Source organism: Platichthys flesus, chromosome 13, assembly GCF_949316205.1.
Source record: "Platichthys flesus chromosome 13, fPlaFle2.1, whole genome shotgun sequence".
Taxonomy (NCBI): Eukaryota; Metazoa; Chordata; class Actinopteri; order Pleuronectiformes; family Pleuronectidae; genus Platichthys; species Platichthys flesus.
Genome location: NC_084957.1, coordinates 4,009,780 through 4,029,245, shown reverse-complemented (window position 1 = coordinate 4,029,245; position 19,466 = coordinate 4,009,780). Strand labels below are relative to the sequence as shown.

Below are 19,466 nucleotides of genomic sequence, written 5' to 3'. Positions count from 1 at the left end.
TCACAAATTAACAAAACAAACATGAAAGCAGCAGGAATAAGACAAGTTTCCAGGTGTCGTTATTGACCTGGCCAAGTAATTGAAAATGTGTTATCGGCCAATCAAAAAATAATCTCCCCACCAACCGAGGAACGTCACAGAGAAATGGAATCGTTCAATTTCAGAGTTGATTAACCCTCAATCTGTCTGCTTGTAGAAACACAGTGGTGTAAAATCACAGCTGTGTGGGCATTTGTATGTAGAGGGAAATTAAAGCTCAGATGACGCAGCATGATTTTAACGTCCTGAACTCAGCAGAGAGGCACAGGTCTGTGGGAGGATGTACGGTTTGTCAGAAGGGAAGCCCGAGGCAGAGGAACAGTGGAATGGGTGAAGGTCAATGATGATGTTTATTCATTATGTCAACGTTGCCACACACTAAACCAGCAGGGTGCATAGAAGCTGAATCTGGCAGCAAGCAGACATTAGCATCAGGCTAGCATGTTCGATTGCTTAGCCGAGTTGTCACTCAGAAAATCGAGGCACCCATTTCATTTGTTTGTGATCCCTAACACCCCCCCCCCCCGTGGACCCCGAGGGGCATCCTAAACTGGGGCACCCATCACGTCTTCTGCCCGTGTAGATCAGAACTCTTGATTCCCGATGAAGCCCGATGAAGCTCGAGCATTCGCCCAAACTCGGAAATATTTTTCCGGTCGTACGATCATATGTTGACGTCACAAGCTGTGATGCGTCGCCCCATGTGACTCCCGTGTCTTGGCCAATGGCGTGCCAGCTTTTGCATCTTGTCTTAGCGACAGGAGATGTAATATCTTGATTCCATTTTGCAAACCTCTGGTCAACAGCTGAAGGGGGGCGGTCAACTGTTTGGAACCGTGAAAGGTAAAAACTGAGTAAATAATTACAAACGGGGCCAAAAGATGTGTATTCAAATTGTGTGGTCAGAGGTTTATGATTGTCGTGAATGGTTAACGTTATATATCTGACTGCAGGGCCTGTCTGCTCCTCAGTGATTTATGTATGCATGTAGTGTGACATCATTAGGGGGGGAAAAGTTATCAGGGCAGACAACAAGTTTCACAGTGAATCTTCCGGATTAGATGAGTAGTTAATGTCAAGTCATGTTTATTATAGAACTATGGATTCTTGATTAGGAACAGAAATCAGAGGCTTTGTTTTTGAGCTGTTGTTCATCTGTGTCTTGATTGTACATTATCTCGGTTGTTCTGCTGCCATGACATCCTTGAGTTTTCAAGTGTCAGGTGTGTGCTGCGAGTCGGAAGCTTTTCTATTTATACGATAACAGAGAAAACCCCTTCACCCGTACACTCTGTCTAAACCATGCTCTAACGAGTTGGACGGATGGGTGGTTAGTTCACTGTTAAGCATTACGATTAAGAACAGCATGCAGGAAAAGGAGCGTCATCTTTTCAACCAGTCAGACTGAAGACAAAGGGGAACTGTCAGCTGGCATGACTTATTACCGCTCACACACACAAGCAGATAAATTGTTAGCTCTCTAAGCTAATGCTAGTTGGCAGAGGAACAATGCAAAGGGGTCGTCAGCTTGGGATTCAACCAGGCCGACTGATCGGAGATGACATGTCTGCAGCCCGCTTCAGGGGTGGGTCTGGCAGGGCGGCGAAGAAGCCCTCTGTGTGTTTATCTGTGGACATATTCACCCCTACCTCTGTCTGCAACAACCTATTTCCACCAAATGAATGTTATCAGCCTGGTGACCATTTTGAAACGCTGGAAAATGTTGACAGTGCTAATAGGCCACGCCGGCTTGGAGGTGACGATTACCCCAAACAGAGGGATGACTCCCTGTTCAAGGTTATTATCTCCAAGATGTTCTCGGCAAGTAAATTCCCTTAATTGGTCCTTGGCGCTATATTTAGGAACACGGCTTCCAATTAGGTGCTTGCTAAAAGTCTTTGTGTCATTTATCATCTGCTGAAATGAAAAGAAAAACCTCCAGGAGATAAGGTTCTCAGAGGATTGTGTAATTTGAGACAACATCGAAGAAGAGGCACTTTTCTCTGAGTGCAGAGAAAGTCTTTCTCATGAGCAGAGGTATCAGTTTGTTAAAGGATAAAATGGAATACATTTAAACTGATGTGTTTTGAGAGCAGACATATACCTACAGTGGAGGTGAATATCCTGTTTGTTCTTGAATCAGTTCTTTTTATAAACTGTGAATAATCTATTCACTTATGTCTATTTGACAGACATGTTGTCATCACTAAGACAACATCAATTTACTTCTTGGAATTGTGTAGATTTCTTTGTTCCAGTTACTGTGGAACCTCCAGTTGGCCGTGTGCTGCTGCACTTTCATATCGAAGGATAATTCCACCCTAAAGCACTGGTTGTCCTTGGAAACACCATGAATGGATACTGGGAGGGATGAATTAGACATTCAACACCTCCTCTGAACATGATATATGTAAATATGATATAAATGGAATATCTGTATTTAAGGTTTACCTTTTAAATAATATTCACAGCGACTCATTAAAGGTGATTTGTTATTGAAATTGCAAAAGAAAGAAGGTTGACCTTGATATAGGAATGTAACACAAACAGGGATAATTTAGATAAATGAGAGAAGGTCAGTGAAGGTGAGGATGCTGGTTGCATACAGAGTTTCATCATAACATTAATGATCTTTTCCAAACAAATAATTTGATCTTGTTATCGCACCTCCGCCCACTCAATATCCCTAATGCACTGAGATTTGCTCTCTGCTATGATTCACCCTGTTCTGTGGTTTAAAAATAACCAAATGCAATGGAACACTGCAACATTAATTAGAGAGAATCACTGTTGATTGACCCAAAGCAGCTGCTTCACCTGACAAACTGAGATAACGACACAGACGTTCAGTGACATTTACTCTTTAAAGCTTCAGAAGTGCCTCGCTGAAGCCACTTCTGTCCAGAGGAAACAAATTATCCACAAATAGGAAGCCAGTGCCGGGTCCATCAGGAGCATTAGAGCACTAAGTGTGACAGTTTTAAACAATGTGTTCAATATCTTTATTCTCAAAGTCATTCTAATTCCCAACAGGCAGGTTTAGACACTAGAGGGAGTCTGGTGACAGTTAGCCTAGCTTAGCATAAAGACCAGAAACACACTTTGTCAAATGGAAACAACGCATCTGCCAGCATCTCTAAAGCCGCACAAATCAACACAGTATCTTGTCTGTTCAATTTGTACAAAATGGCAAAATGCCTGGTTGTAGTTTAACGAGGGGAAATGGGCCCAACTGTTTCCTGGCTGGTTGCAGAATCGTTGCAACCAGTAGAGATGCCAGGAAGCTACCTGCTCTCCCATAAATAATGATGAACTGCAATAATGCACAAAGGTTTACATTCATATTCATGATAAAGCACCATCAGGGTGTAGCTGCCGTCCCAGGTTCATTATGTAGCTGGATAACAAGCCCGAGACGTCATCATGGAGTCGGTCTGGGATCATAGAAAGAGACAGAGCACTCCATAATGAAAAGGAATCAAGAACAGAAAGGTCCAACCCCGAGAACCAGCAGCAGATGACAACAAACATTTATAATCCAATCAGATGAAAGAAACAAAGATAGATAGATAGATGGATACTTTATTAACCCCGAGGGAAATTCAAAAAACAATTCTGAATTTGTTCAATTAAGAACAACAAGTTCTAAACAAAATTTGTCTGAGTTGTATGACAGAGAACATTGATGATTTTCCCCGGTGGGAGAGGAAACTGTTTTCAGGACAGTTTGCTGGAGCAAAAAATATATTGTTTTTTAAACAAATCAAAAACAACAATGTAGAAAAATCAAGATAAACTTAATTCTTTGTGTTTTTTATTCCTAGCATAGGCTTGGGCTGCTGAGGAACATTTTCTAGGGGTGAATATGTGTGATAAAATCTCATTGCAAATCTGGATCCATAAATGTTACTCCCAGAGCACTCTCCCACTACACCATTATAAAATGAAGAATAGGTTTTATAGCATATTTCTCCTCTGAGAGATTTGGCTAAAACAACGACATCATGACAGCTGCAAACCGACCCTGTTCTTCTTAAAAGAGACTTGACTGACAATTGTGGATATAGTTTGTGAAGTGATCTACAGGCCTGTAAGATCTGAGATGCCCTCAGAGTTCCAGTCCATCAAGACAGGGGCTCCTAATCTGGTTTGAATTCACTGTCCAGGAGAACAAACAGGAGGAATATAAGGGATATTTTTAAATATGTCCTTGCGTCCCTCTGAACCCTGCTGTGCATTCTAATGATCTCTGGGCCTTTTTTTTATCTGATGAGAGGTTTAGGAGATACGGTGTCCACGTAAAGTGGGTTTAGTCATATCCTGGATCATAGCAGGAGACACTGAAGAAGTGATATCATCCGTCCAAAGTTTTGACAGCGCAGAAGAAGTCGATGTTAAAAATGTGAATTGTTGATGTGTATATAATAGTGTATGAATTAGGGTTGTGAGTACCTAAGCGTCTTCCGGGCCGTGATTTAAGAGTCAGTGTCTATTGACCCAGCATCGGTGTATAAACAGTAGATGACCTTGGATTTGATGTGCTTGCAGAGGAGGACTGATCCACATGAGGCCATTAAAGTCACCAGACAGGAATAACCAGGCTCCAGCAGTAGTGATTAAACATTTAAACTGTTTGTGATCTTACGAGGGATGAGTCACACACTTCAGGAATATGTCGTTTGAGCATCGATCCTTTTTCCTCATGTTAGAAAACGAAGGATTAGCTGCAGCTCTTGTGTGGAACTGATGAATAAAAGCTAGTCACAGCTTAATTTTTAATCGTCATCATTTTAGTTTTAGCGCTTAAAGTGATTGCGCAGAACAAAGCTTTATGAGCTGGGGCTAACTAACCAGGTGACAGTGAAGAGGCACATGTGTGTGTGTGTGTGTGTGTGTGTGTGTGTGTGTGTGGGGGGGTTGTTTAACCTCTGTTACAGAGAGTGGCCTCACACTCAAAATCCTGCGCTCACACTCAGGTGCAGAGAGGACAACTGGAATTGCACCGTCTAGTTTAGGCATTGCATTCATTTAGTGAAATCTGTGACGCACTCCTTTGTGGTAAATGGGGTGCACAGCTCAAGTGGGCACATTTCTTTGACTCTTCATATCAGAGGCTGGCAGACTGGCTCCTTGTCTTCAATCGAAAAGCAAAACAATTGGTTGACCTTGTAAAAATACCATAGTGAGATGAATCTAATTACACTTGGGTATTATCAGATCTTCTCTGCACATTTATGCATCTTTCATGGGGCAAATATTAAAAGTATATTGTAGAACTGTTTGAACTCACAAGGAATAATTCTGAAGTCCCTCTGCAGCATTAACATTAACTTGTGTTTGCCAGGTGACCGGCTGGCTGGAACACCCCCCTCCTCCTTCTCCTTCTGAGGACATCCCATTCCAGGACCCCGTCATACGCCCCCTCCCAAGCATGGAGCCCACCAAAGTCCAGTCCGAGGGTGGCCTCAATGTCACCCTCACCATCCGCCTCCTCATGCATGGAAAGGTAAGCAGGCACCGAGTGTCACACCGCCTGTGGGGAAGGATGAGATATAGCATATTGCAGGTTTCTTTATTATTTATGATATTGGGAACGACAAGTTGGACTTGCCTGGAATAAAATATGACACCTTTGGTGTTCAGGATGAAAGTGCTGGCTCAGTTGCTTCCAGTGAAGTTTAAAGCTTTGTAGGTCTTTATACTGTACAGGTTGTGTGCGATTTTACAGACATGGCACATCTGTATTTAGTTTTATTCTGCCACATTTCCAGCTCTCTGGTTGCGTCGGCTGCTGAAAGGCCTTTGGAAATATAAACTCCATGTCAGGACTTTAAGAGTGACGAGCTTTTACTGCTGTGTTTCTCCTCTTTCCACTGCTCGGTGTGTTCCTGTCAGCCTTCAGTGGTTTTATTCCCACGTTTCCCAGGGTGTAGGTTGTAAACCCTAAGTGGTCACCAACATCTTGTTTGTGTGTGTTTTTCTTTCCAGGCAGTTATGAGTAGCGGGCTCTCTCCCTCCTCTAAACCCCGAACCCTTTAAGAGGTGGTCAGAGTTGGAGTGTGAGTGTTGGTATGTTTGTGTACCTTCAGTCATGCTTGGTTAATGTGGCTCTTACTTTCTTGCTGGTGCTAAAAAACTGTAGTGCGTAATTCTTTCAACAACTGGAAACTACAGGCAACTATCATCAGAGCAAGTCTATGGAGTATTTTAAATGGCAAAGTGCTGTTTGTGTGTATTAAACTGAGGGTTGAAGGTCTCCTGACGCTTAGACAGTTGTAAAACCAACACTACACGTCTCCACTGAGTCAGACATATTGGTGTGTGTGTGTGTGTGTGGGGGGGGGGGTGATCCGACTATACTGCATGGCTGCTCGTGCAGAACCTCCAGACTCTAGTGACCAGGTGATAGTTTGATTAACCCTGCAGCCGGACAAGCCCACATTGATGCCAGAACCTGCCAGAAAGGGGGGGGGGGGCTTTGGCAGCAAGACCCACATCTGTCTTACACTGATGTAGAAGGGCCATTCCCCCACAGGGCTGGGCTAGTTAGTGGAGCATTTTCAGCAAGGTCTGTTGAACGTGTTTTCACCAGATTCACTCAATGTGCACTCTACATTCCTGCACACTTAAGTTTTTGTTGTCAAGGACCTCTGAATGACTTTGTGTTGAATTCAGTCGTGTCTCCTTGAAGGTTGCATATGTGGTTTGATGGATGTTTCTCCACTGCCCTGAATTTATATGAGCAGATTAGCGCAGGACATTCTGTATAGACACCTGGAGGGTTTTCTGTTATTCACAGTTAGGATTATTGTATATTTTTACAGTTGTTGTACTATTTTCAAGTTAAAGTGTATCGGATTTGATCTTATGTATATTATAGCATATTATTATTTTTGCACAGCCCTATAAGAGCACAACTTGCTAGTAACACAAGCCTGCATTGAAAAACAGAGGGATAAGTGCTTCCGCCTTGACCCGTGCCTCCATGAAATCAACCCCTGTGTCATCCAAGAACAGAAAATGGCTCTAAACTGCAAGATTAGACATTTCATACTGGCGGTTTATCCATTCGTCATATGAAACCAAATTATAGTGTTTGGATGAGATGGAGGTCCAGAATGTGTGTTTAGGATCTGGCCAGGACCATCAGAGTGACTGCCGAGGGGCCAACAGTTAGCCATAGAGGTGGAGGAGGGGTGGATGATATGGGGTGGGGGGCAGAACACATTGTGTTTGCCAGAATCCTGAATAAGAAGACGGTTCCCAGTCTCAAGACGACTGGCATGAGAGGGAGTTTCCAACATGACAAAGATCCAAGACACACCAGAGTTTGTAAAGAGGAAAAATATGAAAACCATGATCTGGACCAGTGTGACCCCTGACTTCAATGAATCCAATAGAGCACCTTTGTATTTTAAAGCAGTTGATCGATCAGTAAAACTCCTTCAGCACGAAGGAATGTATCGTGAAGCAAAGCATCTCTCCGGTGTCATTTAAGCCCGATATGAAATCGTGGATTCTCCCTAATGAAAGGTGCACTGGCTTTGGTTGCAGCTGGCTCCAAAATGTCCGTCTTACTGGTTTCACTGTAGCGCTGACTGGGTTGTTTTCCCAGGGGCGAGTTTAGAGCATTACTTCAGCAGTAGACTGTGCATGTGATTGATGGTGCACTTGTCAGACGCCTCATTGTTTAAGAGCTGGAATAGCTGTTGTAATGAAGTTGCTGAATGCACAGAAAGAGACAGCATGTAATTTGTGAGTGACTGACTTCCACAGTCGCTCGCTGTAATAGAATAAAATAAATCGTGGCGAAGAAGGCAGATGTTGAGTCAGTTCAAAATCCCACAGGCAATTCGATTAAATTACAATTTGAAATATCTCTCAAAACATATTTGAGGACATCAACAGAGTATTTCTACTGTCTGACTTTTACGCATTGCTTAATATATAAAGATGGATGGTTGTTAAAAACCTGGCTCTGCACAACAAGCATTCTGCATCCTGAACATCACACTGATGCAACCTTCACAGTCACTGAGGAGACGTCTGGAGGTTTGGACGCTGGCAGCCGGCACCGACTGCCCCTCTGCTCTCTGCCCACTGGGCCACACTAACCTCATGAAGAGCGATTACATGCATATGAAGGAGTGCAGCCCCTGGACGCCCCAGTGTGTCCTCTGCACCCCCATGCACTCTGACACACATTTATCCAGAGGATTCTTTGCTGATTCATGATTGTTTTCTCTTTTCTGTTTTTATTGCAGGAGGTGGGAAGTATAATAGGAAAGGTATGTATTTTTATTAGATGTGTTTATGCCAGTATTCGTTGTCAAAGTGCGATCACACCAAACATGAAGTGAATTGTTTTCACAATGAGATTTGTTTTTTGTTTTGGGGCCCGGTCTCACATTCCCATATATTCATAATCGCAGGTTGTGTTTACTCGTTCTGCTCAGAATAATCCTGCAGAACCTGTGCGATTAACGCAATGTTGAAATTCCATTCACGTTTGGTGTGAACGCAGCTTCAGGAAAACAACAGCACACGTCATTAAACGCTTGTCTCTCTCTTTTTTTCCAGAAAGGGGAAACAGTGAAAAAGATGCGAGAAGAGGTGAGAAGAATCATTTTAATAATCAGCCAACACAAGTATCATGAAATTAATGAGACTTATGGCTTTCGCTTAATTAGAAAACAAATAAACAATGCCAACTTGATCAAGATACACTCTCGGGTTAAGATCTCACATCGACCTCTTTATATTGGCTCCATACTTTTTTCCAGAGCGGAGCACGGATCAATATTTCCGAGGGAAACTGTCCAGAGAGGATTGTCACCATCACTGGACCAACAGACACCATCTTCAAGGCGTTTGCCATGATTGCCTACAAATTTGAGGAGGTTTGATACAACAGTTTTTTATATCGTGTAAAATATGCAGTCTTGTGTGTTTACTCTGACAAATTGACAGTTTGAGCTCATTAGGCGGATGAAGTCCAGCAGGAGCTCAAATCCCTTTTGCCCTCTTCATGTACCTACTCTCCTCTGCCGGGCTCCATTTGTGTTCATTTGTCTTTTTTCCCACAGGCTTTGCTGTCTCATTTTGAAACAGCAGGCACAGAGATCCGTCTGTGTACTTTCAGACCACCTCATTTTGTAAACATTCTACACAAGTAAAGTAAATCTCCTGGTTTATGTGCTGAGCCTAAAACAGGCCAACAAAATGCCAAAGTTAAGAAAAGTACAAATACAGAAAGAAAGAAACCAAAGTAGCCTCATCAATTATAAAGAAAACTGAACAATTATACCATCCCGATGATTTGGAAGCATTGATAGCCAACTTATACCATTTCTGCATTTTAAACATTTCATATAAAATAGTCTCAACTCATAACAAGAGCAAAACAGAAGAGAATGTGATTGATTCTAAAACTCCCAACTCCCAGCTTCAAGGCACCAGTGAAGGATTCCTGTTCTCTGCTGCGGCATTTACAGACTTTGGAATCTCTTGATTGTTATAAACGTGAAATCGTCTCCTCCTCTGATCCTGTCTCATCTGATTGACGTTCTCAGACACTGTGGTTTGAACCTGTGGGAAATCTGCTCTGCCTGAATCAAGCCGCTCGCTGCTTTCACAGAAACCTCGACGCTCATTTCAGGCACAGTGAGAATTACCAGTGAGAGTTACCTTTGCAAAATAATAAAAAGTACATGTTCATTTTCTAGGACATAATCAATTCCATGAGCAACAGCCCAGCAACCAGCAAGCCCCCTGTCACCTTGAGGCTGGTTGTGCCAGCCAGCCAGTGTGGCTCCCTCATAGGGAAAGGAGGCTCCAAGATAAAAGAAATGAGAGAGGTATGATATGCATTTGTTATTTTTCATACAAATCTTAATTTAAAGTGTAGCAGGTCAGAGATGTCCGCTGAGTCCGAGTCAGCGATAGAGAGCAAGAGAGAGAGATATGAGTCAGTGTGTGTGTGTGTGTGTGTGTGTGCATGTGTACGCATATGCAAGTACACAAAATTAACTTTCCCTCAAGTTCTGGGACTATTATACGCAATTTGTTTTTAAAGTAATCAACTTTTTGGGAATGAACTTTACTGTATTGGTTATTAATTGGTTTATGCAGTATATTATAATTTGACAAATTAATATCCACAGCAATTTATCGCTTTGTTTATTGCGCCCACTCATCTCTGGGTGACACCACTTCTCTCTCGATAGCACACGTCAAGTTTTTAACTGTTGTAGATGATTTGGTGCTAAAAGCAGAGGCGTGTTCCCGCTGCTCCTCCAGGCAGCATTTTCTGCTCCCAGGTGCACCATCACTCACAGGTTATTTATTGTGGTGTTCTTTCAAGGGTGTTGATAAAGGTGTAGAGGTTTTCATCCAGCCTGCACCAGGAAGAGACGGTCGAACGAGGCTTGATTGGCACAGGGAGAACTTTTGGGTTGTCAGGGTGTGGAAGTGAGTGCCTGCAGAAGGGCACTTCTGAGCCTTCAGAGCACTGCAGTGTATGAACTCAAATTTAAAATCCTGTCAAGTTTCTCAAAGTGCCATCGTCTGCTCCAGTCCACAGGGGCCCAGGTCCAGGTGGCAGGGGACATGCTGCCCAACTCCACAGAACGCGCTGTGACAATCTCCGGGACCCCAGAGGCCATCATCCAGTGTGTCAAACAAATCTGTGTGGTGATGCTGGAGGTAGAGTATGTTTGACTTGTAGTGCCAATGATACTGAGAAGGACGTTCTGCTCTTCTTATAGAGAATTTTGCCAATTATCTAATTCCCCTATGCACCTTAAGTGATACTATGCACTAGATATGTTTCCATAAGAATAAAGAGAGTTAAGCATGTCCATGACCCTGTTATTAAAACTCATGTCAGTGGATCTCTAATAAATGTGTGAACACATCCAAGACACACTTAAGACTCATTTAAGATCTGCTCATTCAGACAGAGGGGATCGAGATTGGTTGTTAACACTAGATCTGATCAGGGCCAAGGCCAGATATCACCTGCTGGCCATAGATGTCAACTCAACAAATGTCTACTTATGTATTAGAGGCATTTTGGACAGTTACTTGAAAGCAACTCAAATCAGTAGAGGAACTAATTAATAATACATTTGGCAATTACACGTATAACTATTCAACAGAACTGTGAGGAAAACCAGAGCTTTGTTTGTGTCTCATGAAAATCTGTCTCCTCATATTGTGTTTGAAACACATAATGCACAGAAGTGGCTACTCCCCCCACTACAGGACAGCAGCTGTGGAGGAAATCTGATTAAGCCCTTCTCCACTGTCTTGAGCAGCACACTTTCTGCTGCAAAGCATGAATCAATAACTCTGTGTCATTATAGTAAGCCTGTGCACAGGAAACTCCTTCCAGGCTTCTTCACAGAAATCCACCTCCCGGCTGTCTGAGAGTAACAAGAGGATTCATTTGCAAAGAAAATAGGGACATGGAGATGCATTTAATCTGTGAATCATGTTTCACTCATCCTGACCTGTTTTCTTTTCTATTCTCCCTGACTAGAAGTGAAACAGTATTTCTAAGGAATCGTTTGGGGAAATGGCTAATTAGCTTAATTGAAGAGAATTAGATGAAAAGATTAAAATTACTAAATATGAAGCTAAAGCCAATAGATGGTTGATTATCTTTGCTTAGCTTAGCATAAAGGCCAGAAACAGAGTGAAACTCCAGCTCCTACCAGCACCTCTCAACTTCAGTATTTCTCCATTTGTTTAGTAGACCCTTGGCCCTTCAGTCAGTCCATCAGTTATAACCTATTTTAAACCACAATAGCAGGTTTTCACAGGTATGTGTGTTCTTGTTTTCCTCTGGTTGACGTCACAAACCCACTAACAACTGTGGCGTTCTCTCACCCTGCTGCCAATTAGCACATTCATGTGGGTGTCGTGTTTTCTTCACTAACGATGGGAGCTGGAAGGGATTAAAACCCTGGAGAGACCGATTAACCTTGACGTGAATGCAGATTGAATCAATTCCCATTCGTGTTAAAAGCCGGATATTAGTGGTTTTTTTGACCAGTGGGAAAGGGGCTCGGATTAAGACACTAATAGGCTCAAACCCCTCCCCTAGAAGAGTCAGGACCCATGACCTAGTGTGAGCAAAAGTGTATTTCCGAGTCCAGCCCTTCATTGGGCGGACTGATCTGGGACCGGCAGTGAAATTTAACTTTAACACTCTCACATGTGACTTTTTAACTTTCTTTCCGTTCTAAAAAGCTGTTCATTCACTTTTCTGCTGGCAGAAGCGACAGGAATTGAGAATGTTATCAATCTTTTCATCAAGCAGAATTTGTTATCTTAAGGCTAGCTGTATTCCCCTGTTTCTAGTCTTTATGCTAAGCTAAGCTAAGATGTTTAATTAACATATATTAGAAAAGCATTTGCATTTCTTTTACTCTACTTCTTCCTTCTCTTCTCTTTTTCCTAGTCCCCACCAAAAGGTGCCACCATCCCGTATCGCCCAAAGCCGGCCTCCACCCCAGTCATTTTTTCAGGTGGTCAGGTAAGAGCTGAGCTAGCTTTAGCTCATTAGTGTGTGCCTACAGCCAAACTGAGACTTTTACTGCAGCATCAGACACTGACTGCTTCTGTATGTCTGTTGACTTTCATATACACACGTTTATACTGCCACAGCCCTTTTTACCAGTAAGGCTGGGGAAACTAATGGGGGCAGAGAGCTCTGTACCTGTAAGCACTATGAAATACCAAGAACAGGACACATACGTGTATGTGGTTCCTTTTGAAAAAGCAGTTTTGTTTGTATAATGTCAAACTCCATTCATGTGAAATATGAAAGTTATGCAATACACAAAATGTGGTGTGTAACTTCACTTTACACTCACGTTGTCTATACTTGAATTGAAAACTTCCGTCTTATTTATCGACTTCAATTGATGAATAAAATATTAAACAGAAGATGAAGCTATAAATTGCCAAGTAGCAGTAAAGAACATACACTCACTGAGCATTTTATTAGGAACACCAGATAAATAGAGTTTAGTGCCTCGTGTATCTCTTAAAACAGCCCCAGGGGTTAGTGGCAGTGATTCTACAGGGTGTTAGACACATTCTGCTCAATGTGGACGTTATTGTTTCACTTAATTTTCTGCTGATGTGGCAGCTGAACATTCCTGCTGCCAGTGGCTTGAAAAAGAGCAGAGGAAAGATTCCTATCATTACACCACCAGCAGTAGCATCCTGGGCTCTTGACACCAGGTAGGTTGGGTCCATGGTTAGATGCAATTGATCTGCTGCTGATACCAGACTCCACCAGCTGCAGCTACAGCAGAAATCCTAATCGATCAAACCTGGCTTCATTTAGGTGTGATGAGTCTGTGTCCACTGCAGCCTCAGAGGTCTGCAGCTGCTGTAGACCATCCACCTCAAAGTTGGTCTTCAATGGGGGATGGTTCTCTGCTCAACATAGTTGTGAGTAGTTGGTCTCTGGGTCAGCAAAGCTTTGTTGTCATGTTTTCTGCAGAAGTGCTGGTCTCTTCAGGTTGTTCCTTTCGGTTCTCTCTGAATAGACTCAATCATGTCACGATTGATGCCACATGATTGACTCACCAAATACTTGCATGAATAAGTTGGTGTACAGGTGTTCCTATTAAAGTGCTCAGTGAGTGAACAGTAATCTTACTTGCCTGTCATTAAAGTTGTAATTTTTGCATTGATTTCAAAGACTTGAATATTACTACGCTTGACATTTGTTGACCCATCACAAGCTGTTCTACACTATGGCTCTGCTGTGAATATGGTTATGATAAGTAGACCTGTGATGAAGTAGAGACTCTGAGCTCTGATGGGATGAATGCTCAGAGATTAAAGTGAAAACACTTTGTATATACACTGTATAGAACTTTATCATTCAGGTCTTATAATGCTTCAAGCACATGAGCTCAGTTATCGCTGGTAGGAGCACTGTGCTTTCTGCAATTGTTATTTAATCCCAAAGTGTAAATAGGTGTTGTATAACACGTGCTGATTTATTCTACATTAGATGTTATTTTTCTTTTAATTGATGTGAGATGCTAAAAATGTGTAATTTCTTATATTTTTCATATTTCCAGGCCTACACAATTCAGGGACAGTACGCCATACCACACCCAGATGTGAGTTCTATAGTCTCTTCTTAATTTGTTCAAATGATCATTTCTGACTTTAAGAGTTTTGTCTCAGTGGAATTGAGTTTGGCTGTTTACAATATTCTGAAAGGGGTGAGCAGAAAATGTCAGGGTGACATCACTGTTCACATAATCTAGTAAAAAGGCCAAACTAATGTGTATTAACTGGGCTAATGATGGATCAGATGGATGGAGAGATCCTAACCCTTTAGAGGCTGCATTTGAACAACGATCATCTCCCAGAGGCACGACACAATTCAAAGGCTCATCCAAATGTGGACGACAAATGTGTCCAGCAATGTGTCCAAACCCAACATATCCCATGATTCATTGCACTTCCGTAACAAAACTGTTTCCCAAAAAGTTCAAAGCGTCAGGAAGAGAGGCGAGAACGTATGACAATTAAAAAATCATCTCTTCAGTGCTTTTTGTGCTAGTTCAATGGCTTTCAGGACAACCTGGTGATGTAATAGGAAGAACTAGACCATCTTATTCTGCTTTGGCCGACTCAGTCTGCGTGGCCGATGAAGGATACAGCCGACAAAGGCTCCTGAATTGAGACAAAGCTTTTATTTAATTAGTGTCTCTCAGAGTCCAAGTCTGCTGCTTGTACGCCTCAAGGGACCGAGCCACTTGACTCAGATTGAGGAATTTCGGTCTAATGAGGGACGGGTCTTAAAATAAATGTTTGTTTTTTATAGGCAAGTCGTAAAACATGACCTCTAAAATTGCCGTCTATGTAGCTGGAGGTTGTTCTGCAGCTCAGCCGCTGGACAGAGCTCCCAACTGACCTGGTTGATAACAAACAGTAACTTCTGTTAATTAAAACAATTATAAAGTCAAAGTCACTAATGGCAGTTTTGATGACAACACTTCTTTAATTCCAGTTGACCTTCTCTCATCTCATCTCATTTTCATCCGCTTATCCGGGGTCGGGTCGCGGGGGGAGCAGCTCAAGCAGGGGGCCCCAGACTTCCCTTTCCCGGGCCACATTGACCAACTCTGACGGGGGGATCCCGAGGCGTTCCCAGGCCAGTGTTGAGATATAATCTCTCCACCTAGTCCTGGGTCTTCCCCGAGGTCTCCTTCCCACTGGACGTGCCTGAAACACCTCCCAAGGAAGGCGCCCAGTGGGCATCCTTACCAGATGCCCGAACCACCTCAGTTGACCTTCTATTCTCCATTAATAATCTGCCTTCATCTGTCCTTGTCGTTCGAGCTCTCAGGAGCTATCTGGTGTCAGATCCACTAACACAGCGCCGGGCAGTGATTGATGCCGGTGCAGGCGGTGGTTGACGGTACGATCGCTCACGTACAGACCTGACAGTCTCTTCCACCCTCATTAAAACTCCTCTTAAAAGGAGAAGGAGACTTGAACTCATCCGTCTTCCCACATTCCTGATGGAAATGATGCACAGCAGGGGGGATGGACAGTGCTTGCCCTGAACTGATATGAGTCTTGACGGCCAACTAGAGACAGACCACAATCAAGTGGGTGAATTGGAATGAAATCCTGCATTTGGTTAATGAGAAGCTGTCTCTCTTCATTTCGTTAAATGAAAAGTGACATCAGAGCCTGAGACAGTGACGTAGGGAGATAGGTAAACACTGCAGCTCCATTACAGACAATCTCCCTCTGTCCGAATCTCTTTCTCTCTTCCAGTTTTTGTCCCCCCCCACCTCCCTGTTCCATGGCCTCCTTCTCCTCACCATGTCCTCACTCTGTTTTTTTTCCCCATTGGCTTCATTTCTCGGTGTGACCTGTGTATCAGTAACCTCTTAGTTCTACTTTCCCTCCCAACCCTTCAGCAGTTGACCAAGCTCCACCAGTTGGCTATGCAGCAAACCCCCTTTACCCCTCTCGGACAGACCACCCCTGCTTTCCCTGGTACGTACCCACGAGGCCCTGTAGAAACTTCCTTCTCTTTGCATCCAGAGAAACATTTTTCTTTTCCCCCCCTACCTTGCACCTTGTCTCTCTCTTTTTGGCACAGCATGACATGCTCCCCGTGGATTTTCTCCTTCTTTGATTTGTTTTTTTCCCCTCGTGTGGATTTTCTCTCGGCTCTGTCTGATAAAATGCCGGTGAAAGGCACAAACAAAGTTACACTGGGTTTCACTATTAAACAGGGTATTCAAAATTGCATCATCAGTTTACTTCATACGTCTGTTTCATGTCCTGCGTGTGTATCTGTGCGACCACTGGAGGATCTCATGAATAAACACAGTTATGTTTAATTCTTCTTTAACCACTTTCAGGCGTTTTCCTGTACGACATGGAGCAATTAATCTATTCAATGAAGTGTCTTTTGTCACATCCCATCAACAGTCTGACATTTTTGGGGGAAATGCACTTAAACACTTTTTGGTTAGTTAAATTAAAAGATCAATAAACACTCTATATGCGCACCCTATGAGGTAATATGCTATTTTCACACATATACATTCCTGGTGATGTGAAGATATATATTTTTTTTATTCCATTGCTCCTCCGCTCAGGTTTGGATGCCAGTCCACCGGCAAGCACCCATGAACTCACCATTCCTAATGATGTGAGTAATGCTGGAAAGGTTATGGCTTATCATATAAATGCAAATGTTATGGAGAAGGGCAAATAGTAGTTTACATTATTTATAATCCTGTTCTTTCAAACGTGTTAATAAAAAACATACAGCACCAACAGTGATCTTTAATTATTCCTGATCTTTAGAATCTAAACTAAACCTAAACCATTTCATGACCTTTTAAATGTATTAAGCTGTACATTACATTATAAATGTGTGTTACATAAATATATAATGTGAATCATGTAAATGTCCCTGTATGTGTGATAACATGGGGGTTTCCATGCATCCTTATCGAAGACCTTCTGTTTGTCTGGTTTGTGTGTGCAGCTCATAGGCTGCATTATCGGACGCCAGGGAACCAAAATAAACGAGATTCGTCAGATGTCCGGGGCGCAGATCAAAATTGCAAACGCCATGGAGGGCTCGTCTGAGCGCCAGATCACCATCACAGGGACTCCGGCTAACATCAGCCTGGCTCAGTATCTCATCAACGCAAGGTAACCTTTTAAAAATTAACTGCTGGACCCTGACAACGTATAAAACATAAAAAGCAGCACCTGAATTAATGGGCTCAAGATAACTGCTGTCTGTGAAAGGAGAAAATCTTTAGTTTCTGTTTTTGACAACCTCGACACTGAGTCGCCAGGAAATGGTCAATATCTGTCAAACTCTGACAAGCCACAGAAAAGTTTATGAATTATGAATTTCTTTCCTTGGTTGTTCTTTATCACCCTTGTCCCTTATTTCCAACCAAGAACAGACAGGAAAATACATTAAGTGTCTCATGGGACCAATGCCAACAAGTCAGAGCAGTCAGCTGAGTGTTTGAGCAGAACCTGCAGATTAGTTTATTGGACGATCACTGAATGAATCATTCAAGGTTCAATGCTCTGTCGCAGTTCGTGGACAAATCGCTCATTATGTAATGAATTCTTAAAACACAGATAGTATAGGGCCTCAGCAGATGCAGGTAAGATCCCACAGTTATATTTCTACATAATCAGAATCAGAATCAGAAAGTATTTATTGCCAAGTAGGTTTACACCTACGAGGAATTTGCTCTGGTTATTGGTGCATACATTGAACATAGAAAAATAGAAAACACACATAAGAAAAGCAATAAAAAGAAACAATATATACTTACTCACTATTTACTTCTTATTTACTCACTTTTTCTTATATTTATACAAAGTAACATTTATTTAGACAAAAACATATCTAAATAAAAATATATAAAAGTTAAAATATATAAAAAGTGAAGTAAAAAGTGAAATGCAAAATGCAAAACAGTGAATAAGAATTTTGTGTAACAAATAAATAAAAATGTGCTTATTTTAAATTATCTGTATACCAGTGAAATTCAGAGGGATTGTTTCCAAGAAAAAATATATTTGCCATGCTTCTCTATCCCTGTTTTATCCTTTTCAATTCATCCACTAAACCTCTTATTCATCACCTGCAAGGAAAAATGAATGTGTTTCCCACAGTTCTGAGAAAACAGAAGCCCACTGATGTCCACAGGCGACCTGCGCCTCAAAGTCAAATGTTATTTCTAATACCGCAGGGGGAAGCCACATGCTCACAATGAGACTTTCATGTCTTTGACCTCTTCAGGAGGATTTCACAAAGCAGTCCACAGGAAAACTAATGGATATTGCTTTCCCCACAATTCCTATGACAGGTTCAGGGACGTGGCTGCCATGTGGAACGACCCCTCGTCCATGACGCCATCCTGAAGTCCCCCCCCCCCCCACACCCCACATTAATCTGCTTCCCTTTTCAGAAGCTAACACCAAAACTGCAGCGTCAAAAATTAACCACAATGTGTTATCCCATAGAACTTCCCCCCATGTAGCCCCTTGGTTGTTTGTGACACGTTAGCATCAGTCTATGGAAGATCTGTAGTAACAGTCAGATTGACATGTGGCATTTGTTGAAAATCAATGTAGCCAGTGTTTGGTTAAGAACCAGTTTGACATAATGGGAAGTAGAGTTAATTGCTTATTTTTAAACCAATGCATAAAGTTATGTCCGGGAGATGGTTCGCTTAGATTAGTTTAGCATATTTAGAATTAGGAAAACTGGCAATTTACAAAACGTCTGTCAGAGGTTTGTTGCAAAACCCCAATTGAAACTGGAAGTTGTTGATTTTGCACTTAAGCTTTAATAGGAATTGAAGAAACAAGCTTTAATACGCCAATAAATTAGTTTTGAAGATGCTTGTGGGCATCTGCAAAACCTTTACAGCTAGCCGTACCTTTAGACGGCTAGCTGTTTCCCCTTGTTTCCAGTCTTTGTGCTAAGCTAAGCTAAGCTAACCATACCCTTGCTTTATTTTGAGAGTGGTGTTGATAGAAAGGTTTGAAAGAAAGCTAATGAGGGAACTTCCCAAAATGTCAGACTGTTCCTTTAAGTATATTTATTTAGCATGCTTACTTCCGAGAACAATATGGTATTTATTTCTCTGTCATTGCTATATTACAAACATTTACCTACCAAGTCATATTGTGTCATTGTATAGAAAATGAATTAGGAAAAAAAACAAAAAACGAAAATTACAACAACAACAAAAAAAGCAAAGAAAAAGATGCAACGCGAACACGACTGCGACAGAGCGACGCCCTCTGGAGGAGGAGGAGTGATATGACGCCTTTTGTCAGGGACGCAAACCATTTCCACACTTTCAGGAGATTTCCAT

At 42.2% G+C, this 19,466-nt stretch overlaps 1 protein-coding gene across 2 annotated transcripts in view; it reads left to right on the top strand.

The window, feature by feature from the left end:
- Positions 1 to 19,466, top strand: part of pcbp3 (poly(rC) binding protein 3) — a 53,295-nt gene that overhangs the window by 31,192 nt on the left and 2,637 nt on the right. The window contains exons 6-17 of one of the 2 annotated variants that reach the window (XM_062403375.1): positions 5,384 to 5,545; positions 8,304 to 8,327; positions 8,620 to 8,652; positions 8,823 to 8,939; positions 9,765 to 9,896; positions 10,615 to 10,743; positions 12,506 to 12,580; positions 14,148 to 14,189; positions 16,011 to 16,089; positions 16,701 to 16,753; positions 17,096 to 17,265; positions 18,450 to 19,457. In XM_062403375.1, coding sequence (XP_062259359.1) covers positions 5,471 to 5,545; positions 8,304 to 8,327; positions 8,620 to 8,652; positions 8,823 to 8,939; positions 9,765 to 9,896; positions 10,615 to 10,743; positions 12,506 to 12,580; positions 14,148 to 14,189; positions 16,011 to 16,089; positions 16,701 to 16,753; positions 17,096 to 17,265; positions 18,450 to 18,504 — 984 coding nt within the window. In that variant the 5' untranslated portion in view covers positions 5,384 to 5,470 and the 3' untranslated portion in view covers positions 18,505 to 19,457. Of the gene's footprint in view, positions 1 to 5,383; positions 5,546 to 8,303; positions 8,328 to 8,619; positions 8,653 to 8,822; positions 8,940 to 9,764; positions 9,897 to 10,614; positions 10,744 to 12,505; positions 12,581 to 14,147; positions 14,190 to 16,010; positions 16,090 to 16,700; positions 16,754 to 17,095; positions 17,266 to 18,449; positions 19,458 to 19,466 lie in introns of those variants that run through there. The other variant, XM_062403376.1, reaches the window with a different exon arrangement.